Consider the following 8,904-nt stretch of genomic DNA (forward strand, 5'->3'; position numbering starts at 1 on the left):
CGCGAGAAGATCGCCCACGTTTCTTCTCGCTGTAGAAGTGGATTTTGCCCTGAATCCAGACATTTTGGAGGGATGCTTTCATTGTATTTTGGAATATGGTGCACACAAAAATAAATTGTTACAGTTAGGCTACATTTCCCCAGGGCTAGGTTTCTTGACTTAAATGGAGGTAGATGTTCGGGCTTTTGTCATTTTAAAACTCTTGGTATATGCTTTAATAATAATAATAATAATAATAATAATAATAATAATGCATTAGTTCCATTCGTTATATTAGTTCGTATATATATGTATATATATATATATATATATATATATACGAACTAATATAACGAATGGAACTAATGCATTATTATTATTATTATTATTATATTATACACACACACACACATATATATATATAAATATATATATATATATATATATATATATATATATATATATATATATATATATATATATATATATATATATATATATATATATATATATATATATATTTATTTATTTATTTATACTACAATTTCTAAAGAATTTCCAGTTTTAAATACTGGAAATAAATTATAATATAAAGACTAATAGCAGATCTATCAGTTGTTATATTAATCAGCATCTGGTTAATCATTGCATTGTGATTTCTTTGTCCAAAGACAAGATGAACCAGCCATTAATTTGACTACTTTTACTGAAAATTTTGATTGTGATTTCACCTCTTGATATTTCTCATAAATTAGACCTACAGTCCATATATTGCAAGTAAGTGTACTGATTACAAAAACAACTTTATCTATCTCATGAATATACTTGTTCTATATAGTGTCACTTAATATGTGCAAGATAATCAAAAATAGATTGGCATAAATGGCTGTTTTTAAGGGAATGTCCAGGTCTCCTCTTTAACTGAAGTTGTGTCACTGTCCATGCTGTGCAGAGACCAAAGAGAGATGACATGCTTTACACAGGAGCTTCCCATCCAGAGGGTAGCAGCCCCGCTCATTGGGTTCAGGAGTCAGGTGAGTAAAACACATCTGAAAGAATATTACATGCTTGTGACCTTATAGATATATTTTTTCCATACTTTTAATTTGTAGCATAGTTTTCCTTACCTCACATCTATAGCAGTCCTCATGATAGGAGTTTCCCAGGCATTCAATTGTGTAGCTGTCAGTACCATCTTCTTTTGGAATTATCAGTTGGTTACAAGCATTACATTTGGGGGCATATTTCCTTTGCAAACACAAATTTGTAGGATTCACAGAATGCTCCTGATAACATAGCTGAAAAGAGATATGTTTTGTATATAACTGTACCTGTAATAATCTGGCAGGCAGTACACTTCCCCAACTTCCCCTTGGGCAAATCGCTGCTCCCCAATCTGCTGTTTGCAGGTTGTACACATAAAGCATTGGGGATGGTAGGCCCGTTCTAGCGCACGCATCACTTGATATTTGATAACTTCTCCACAGGCCCAGCAGAGCTCCAGACTTGCCTGAGACAAGAAGGAAATTATCAGTGTTTTGTCTTGTTAGGGCATGCTGAATGATGTTTTGCATTTACAAAATTGTTTGCCATTGTGTGGATATTTCAGCATGCAGTCATGTTGTAATTGTTAACGTTTGACTTGCAGTTTTCACAACATCCTGTACCTGGTAGCAGTCTTCACACAGAGGGATTCCCGCTTTGTTGTAGTATTGTTTACCCGCCAGTGGGATATGACATGATCTGCACTGGAAGCAAGCCTCGTGGTAAGTCCTGTTCAAAGCTTCTATGGCTGGTTCACTCAGATTCACTGACTTTCGACAGAAGCCACACACATCTATAAACAGCAATTAAACATCAACAAAGGATGTAATAACCAGTATATAGTCAAACCTGGGTGGTACAGATATAGACCACTTTACCTTTACATTCTTCACTTATGTCTGGATTTTTTTGGTGTACCAGTTCCTCCATCATGTTTTTATTTAACCCACTAGATGGAGTGCTTGTTTCTACCTATAAACAAAAATAAAATTACAACATCAAGAACTGAAATCTTAAATCAGTAACGGGTGCCATTTTGGATCCAAGAGAACATGTTTAAAGTTTATATTATAAAACTACTAAGAATATACATTTTAGATAGGTATCGATTCCTGCTTATATTTTTTATACTCTCTGTGAATCTGTTTTCCTTTGCATTTAACATACTTTTCAATGCCTCAGGGACCCATCTCCAGATTTTGAGCATGGTTTGGTTAGCTCAATGATGACCCTATTGCGTGAATCAATTATCATATTTCACTTTCAATTCTTGCATATAATTTTAATATGGTGCTTTCAATAAACAGAAGAACACAATTTGAACAATATGAAAGGTCAGTGATCAAGGAGTTGTGAATAGAGTAGAAGTCGTGAAGTGCATACCTCTCTGCTGTAAACTGGCTGCTGGCCTGGGGTCAAAGGGCACACTGGGCTCTCCTGGGCTGAGGGCGGCGGTGGAAGGGGCATTTCTTCACAAGGAATTGTTCCCACGGAAGAAGGTAGTACAGCAGGAGATAGGGGAAAGGGGAGTGGATCTAATTAAAGAAAAAAAAAAAAAAAAAAACAGAACAAGACATGTTTCACTGAATTCATGGATTTATACAGTCCATGATTTCAGACAAACAATTCCTTCCTGATGATGAATGATGTTATAAGGACCCATATAAGACCTTTCCTCATTCAAAAATAAATTATTTTGATTTTAATTGTTATGACATTGCTATAACTATAGGGCAATTTCAATTGCTCTCCATGGTCATAGCATGGTCTTTTAAACTCATGATAACTCATGATAATTTCTTGAGTTTAAAATGATGATGATGATGATGATGATGATGACATTCTTAAAGTCTGTAATATTTTATAGAAATGGGAGACAGATATATAATATGCTGATTTTGTTCAAGCAGTCATTCATCTTATCATGTTCAACATTTGTGGATTTTCTATTTGGATATTTGGATGACAGCATCACATCAACACTGGCTCTTGCATGGGGATGTATGGCATTATTACATCTGTAATTTGACAGCCACCAATCCATGGTCTTCAAAAACATTAGCATCATTGTCATCTTTTGAATGGGAAAAGTCATGGAAATCTTGCATTAACAGGAATCTTAAACCCATGAATACATGATACCAATGATTTAACTGTACCTTTTGGTTTTATGCTCTCCTGAGGTTTTGCTATAATTGATGCAGATTGAGCAACTCTTGAGGGGGCTTGTTTAGCTGCACCTACTAAAGTTTCATCTTTGCTTTTAGCTTTGACTCCATTTGTCATATTGTTGTTTATCTTTGGCGTGGCTACAGGTGAGGTGTTGGTGGGACTTATGCGGACTGCAGTTTGCTGGTTGTCTATAACTGCAGAGCTGTGAGCTTGGAGAGTGGGCTGCTGCTGCTGGGTCACTGTGCCTCGATATGGAGGTGCTAGAGTGATGAAGACTGAAGACACCATCCTTTTGGGGGGAGCTGCAGTGGCCATGGCTGAATCTACACCAATAGCAAGGAAAAGGCAATAATATTGCTGTAATACATCAAAGTAAACATTTGAGTTCAGGTACTGTATAAGATATGTTAGAATAGGCATAACTATGTAAACTCTAGATACAAATTAAACTGAAAATGTGAAAATATCATAAACAATATTTTAATCAGAATTATGCTTATTCTATGGCAACTCACAATTCAAAACCATAGGGCATGGCAAAATATAATGACAGCTTAAAGGAGTGTTTTGTTTACTATCCATATCACAGAGGGAGATGGAGTATAAAAGGAGCATCAAGAATATATAATGCTCAAACCATTTCAATTATTTATATGTTATGTTTATATAAATTGGTTTATATAACATTTTGACACTACTTCAAAAATAGTAAAACAAAAATTTGAATTGTGCTCTCTGGCATTACTGACTATATAAACTATCAGGGTACTAACAGTTTCATAACTTTCATGATCAGTAATGATTAATTGAAAAAGCTACAAATCAGATAATATGTGTCATTACATACCTTTAACTATCAGTCCCTGTCTTCTTTGTTTCTTCGTTCTTTCACTTCTGGTCTGTTTCTGTAATCTGCCTCCTGTACAGTCTTTACTGGTAGAAGACTTTACTCCAGTGGAGAGGACGACTCTGCTAAAAGCCACTCCTTTTCCTTGTGTCCCTCCCTCTCCTCTGCTCTCTCTTGTCCATCGACCACTCCTCCTTCTCTGGCTGAATGACAATACCACCTCCTTTCCAACCGTAAAAGGTGAACAGTTAATCTCGGGCAAAGTGCAATAAAAAACATGACACATTCATTTGCTATGAAAACTTGGCAGGCCTACACACACAAACACTCAGGCAGGCATGCACACACACACACACAGAGACGCATATGCAAACAAAGCAATGGATGTGCCATTTTGCAGAAAAGATAAAGAAAGACTTTTTATGGAGAGTCATAGATCAATTTTAGATTAGAAGTCCAAGACATTTTGCCCCCTACATTGAGCTCTCTTCTTGTTAATCTTCTTATAATTGCAAGCCAAGCACAATATTAAATTTCCATTCCTTGTGAGTAACTTTCCACATCTCTGTTCACCCTTATTTTCTGTCACTTGTATTTTCATATCTTCCACAAAGTGTCTGCTGACTTTTTTTTCTTTTCCTTCATTCCTTCTCCCTTCCCCCACATCATCATATCACTACATCCTTGACTCACTATCGCAAACCATTCAAACAGTACTGTAGTTATGTCTGTACTGTCCATGATTCTCTTGGTTAGCTTTTTGTGTTGGATTTCAGTGATACAGTGCAATGAATCAGGCCCATTGTGCAACAGGAGATGTTGGTTTATTAAGAAAGGGGGGACTCAGTGAGTGATGGCTGCTGAGTGCTCAGAAAAAGCTGCATTGTTTTTTGTACCAGAGTGTGCGATATCAGGACTGCCGATCAGCAAATATTGTGGTTGTATTCTGGAGCCAAACCTTGTAAGGCCTGGAGTTTAAATGGCGGGATTTTGCAAGCATTCTAAAGTGTGAGGGGCTACAGTCCAGATTGTATGGGAAAGGGTTAAGTGGAGACTGATGGGGGTCTGTGTTGTTCCAGTTCTGTGCAAAGGAATGCTGCAGTGATGTCATGGCTGCAGGAGGGAGCATGCCTAGTGATGACACAATCCCCCGACCCCCAAACCCCGCCCCCGAGTACCCAAAAACCTTATACAACTCTCTGAACTTCATTCACTCCCCCGCCTTCTCCTCATCTGATCACTTTTCACTATTGTCAGACTATACACTACATCTGATACTTCAAGGCTTAATAAATTCTCACAATAGAAGCTACACAAGGCAGCTGAAGAGGAAATGGATTTAGGCAAAGGAAATGCAGGGCAAGACACAGGAAGAAAGTCCCTCAGAAAATGTTCACTTTGAAGTTTAGCAGGGGTTTAAACCTCATCAGTCCATTTTAGGGGTTATCCACTTTTACTGGTTAAGGTTATGTTTCATCCATTAAAGTCTGAGTCAAATTTTTAGACATTTTCCAAACTTCAGAGTTCTAGAGATTTCTGTTATGGTGCTAAAGAAAACCTCACTTGATTAAATTCTTAGAGCAAAATGGACACTTTAAAGTCTATCATTAAGCAATCTTTTGTTTAACGACAGTGTGGGTTATTCGTGGATCAATATAATTTTGGAAGGGACTGAAACCTAGTTGTATTATTATGTTAGGTTAGATTGCTTTATTCATACCCGTACGTAAATTTGTTAGCTAATATTATTATCAGTAATCTTTAATATTTACAGTATAATTAAATGTCGCTTTCCTTAGTAATTCCTTAGTAAATCAAATAAAATCTTGTCCGAAAGGACAAGATCGCGGATACAAGCGCTCAAAATGAGTTTCCTCCGCAGGGTGGCTGGGCGCTCCCTTAGAGATAGGGTGAGGAGCTCAGTCTCACGGGAGGAGCTCGGAGTAGAGCCGCTGCTCCTCCACGTCGAGAGGAGCCAGTTGAGGTGGCTCGGGCATCTGTTCCGGATGCCTCCTGGGCGCCTCCCTCGGGAGGTGTTCTGGGTATGTCCCGCCGGGAGGAGGCCCCGGGGAAGACCCAGGACACGCTGGAGGGACTATGTCTCTCGGCTGGCCTGGGAACGCCTCGGGGTTCCCCCGGTGGAGCTGGAGGACGTGTCTGGGGTGAAGGAAGTCTGGGAGTCCCTGCTTAGGCTGCTGCCCCCGCGACCCGGCCCCGGATAAGCGGACGAAAATGGATGGATGGATGGATCAAATAATAACGATATACCAGAAATTGAAAATCCAACATTATGCCAGAAAGCCCCAAAATAATAGACATAGTTTAGAAAGAAATATGTCACATATTTATTGTCAAATGAATACACTCACAGTTTATGTATGATTCAACCACATATTTACACAGAAAGCACATTTTTGATTCTTTGAATAAAAATATCTGTCAAATACTTCTCAATGCAAAAACATAGCCTCAGTGTGTATTAGGAGTGGAATGAGACACAATTCCCATATAAGACAAGATGCAAGATTGTGTTCATGATTTTGATATAATTTAGAATAAATAAAATATAAAGTTGATTTCACAAGATGATTTTTCATATGTGTGAACAATCTGGCAAATTAGTCTTGCCAGATCTTGCCAGATCTTGTCCCAAACCTATCATGCATCAAAGTCATGTCCTTTTCTCACTAGAGGTCATAGATGATGTTGCAAATTGTTTGTCTTTTGTTGAGATTTTAAATTTACTGGAAGTATTGTATCTGTTACCATATTTGGAGATTAGATTGCTTGTTTCTTCGTCCTCCTAAAAAGAAACAAATGAAAAATTAAGCATTTGTATTTTACTACAATTAGTAAATTATGTATTTTTTTATGGGTACATACCTTTAACACAGCCTGTAGAATGTCCTGTGAGGGCAGCAAACAAACGGCTTCTCCCAAAAATGCTATAAGGACATGGAGCACATCAGCCCAGTCTCCCACAGTTAACATCAGGACCAGGAGGGCACCCAAACGCACCAGGACAGAATGGATCAGGGCTTCAGTCACAGTCTGACGGTTCTGTCCATCTGCAAAGATTAACACATCAACAAACAGTTTATGGTAAATTACCAAAATTGCAGTTGTATGTGGATTAGCTTTATAGGTCTACCTCCAAAAAATGCACATAAGTGTATATTTATTTCAATACTGCTGTAAATGTGTTTGTTACTCTTGCACCAACAAGAAATGTTTCAGTCTTTTCTTCATCGTGTATCAGACAAGTAACAACAAGATTATATTAATAATCAATCAATAAATCAACCTATGTGTAGTGCAGGTATCAGTGCGTTTAATTAAAAGTTTTTGGTCCACCTGAAAAGTTACATAGGGCACCTTTAAGTGCAGATACCTATAATGTAAACTTGGGCATGATTTACCACTTTTGACTGTAGCCTATGTAACCCATGGATTGGTGAAGCTATCCTATGCATATCTTCCACTCAATTTAAAGGGCCCATATTGCACTCACTATTTTCTGATCTATGTTATAATGTTATTTCCTCATCACAAACATACCTGGAGTTGTGTTTTGTTTCATTCACACATGTTTAACACACAAATCCTGCATATTTAGCCTCAGGTATGTTTTTGAGAAGGTAATAACATTGTAACATGGCTTAAAGATCACATGAGTCAATTTTGTATAATATAATACCTGAAAATCAGTTAAAGGCACTACATTAGGCAAAATTAACATTAAGAATGTTGTCACCACCTCAAAAGCATACCTGAAGTTGTGTTTTGTTTCATTCATTCATACATCTTTGAGTAACCCTTTATTATTAGTCATTTAAATACATCTACAAAACTCAAAATGTGTTATTCCACCTTGTGTTATCATGAAGCAGTAGTTTTAAAGTTAATAGTTACTTTTTACCTTTTGATTAGTAGAGACTGGCAATTCCAGGACTGAAATGGTGGTCAGTGGTGGCATAAAAATTAAAAACATAGTGGAGCACTTCCTGCATTGCCACATGACATTGCAAAGTGAAACAGTGTTTTCTGTTTCAGAAAAGAACTCAAAACACAACTTTCTCATCAACTTTTTTTTATAAGGAAACAACATAATAACATAGATCAGAAAATAGTGTAATAAGGGCTCTTTAATGTCTGCAGTGCATTTTCAATTATGAATACATAAATTAATGTCTAACACTAAATAAAGACACACTAACAATTTTCATATTTTACCTTGAATATAGACCACCAGCAGGGTGTAACAGAGAGTGAGGGGAGTCCAGAGCTTCAGAGCATCTTTCTGGGATAGGAAGTTTTCAAACACTGTGGCAGTGGAAACAGCAGCCGCAAGTGCGAAAACCAGGATGACCATTTTCTGCAGTTTGGTCAGTATGCTATGTCCCGAGGTCAGCAGGGAGATGCACTTCCCACAGTAACGCTCCTTACTGTGCAAAGGGTACAGCTTAGCCACATGTCTCCACAGACCCATGCTGTAACTTGCCAGGGCCCAACTCAGAGCTGCTGCCAAAAACAAGCCTAAAGTGCTATGTGGCGCACCCTGGTGGATATAAACTAGAGTACAAGTGAGTCCACAGCCCAGAGAGAACTGACACTGGACCAAGAGCAGATCCAAGTTTACATTTTGTGATTCCTGTAATAACAAATGAAAGCAGTATTACTAATATGCAGTCATTCTTTATAATAGGGCCATATGTTTTGTTTTTACCGCTGTGCCCCAAGCTGACAGTGCTCTCAGTATAAACTCAAGAAGTATCAAGGAGGAAACCCTGGAGCCAACCAGAGCCAATAACAAAGCCAGAGACCAGAACTGAAGAGATGCTTTCCATTGCCCTCCAGGACCA

At 37.8% G+C, this 8,904-nt stretch overlaps 2 protein-coding genes across 2 annotated transcripts; both read right to left on the reverse strand.

Annotated features, from left to right (window-relative positions):
* Nucleotides 1-763: 763 nt before the first annotated feature.
* On the reverse strand, nt 764-4,173 carry fblim1 (filamin binding LIM protein 1). Its single transcript, XM_020934196.2, has 8 exons — nt 4,043-4,173; nt 3,183-3,518; nt 2,407-2,558; nt 1,902-1,995; nt 1,647-1,816; nt 1,311-1,489; nt 1,107-1,227; nt 764-1,028 (listed from the first exon to the last, which is right to left on the reverse strand). The coding sequence occupies exons 2-8, from the start codon at nt 3,508-3,510 to the stop codon at nt 912-914; spliced, it is 1,161 nt and encodes a 386-aa protein (XP_020789855.1). The 5' UTR covers nt 3,511-3,518; nt 4,043-4,173; the 3' UTR covers nt 764-911.
* A 2,245-nt stretch (nt 4,174-6,418) lies between these two features.
* On the reverse strand, nt 6,419-8,885 carry tmem82 (transmembrane protein 82; the record flags this gene model as incomplete). The annotated part of the gene is made up of 4 exons (XM_055162201.1): nt 6,419-6,845; nt 6,926-7,110; nt 8,276-8,693; nt 8,769-8,885. Coding segments are annotated over 4 exons (852 nt in total), but the record flags the coding sequence as incomplete, so codon positions are not given.
* Nucleotides 8,886-8,904: the final 19 nt, after the last annotated feature.

Source organism: Boleophthalmus pectinirostris, unplaced genomic scaffold (assembly GCF_026225935.1).
Source record: "Boleophthalmus pectinirostris isolate CB_2022bp ecotype Guang Dong unplaced genomic scaffold, ASM2622593v1 HiC_scaffold_408, whole genome shotgun sequence".
Classification (NCBI taxonomy): Eukaryota; Metazoa; Chordata; class Actinopteri; order Gobiiformes; family Gobiidae; genus Boleophthalmus; species Boleophthalmus pectinirostris.

Excerpts from the sequence above, each read along its gene's own strand:
- fblim1 (XM_020934196.2), bottom strand. The coding sequence starts at position 3,510 with ATGGCCACTGCAGCTCCCCCCAAAAGGATGGTGTCTTCAGTCTTCATC. Across the intron at positions 1,490-1,646 it reads TGTGTGAAGACTGCTACCAG|GCAAGTCTGGAGCTCTGCTG; the intron begins GTACAGGATGTT and ends TTCTTGTCTCAG. Across the intron at positions 1,029-1,106 it reads AGGACTGCTATAGATGTGAG|ATGTGTTTTACTCACCTGAC; the intron begins GTAAGGAAAACT and ends ATATTCTTTCAG.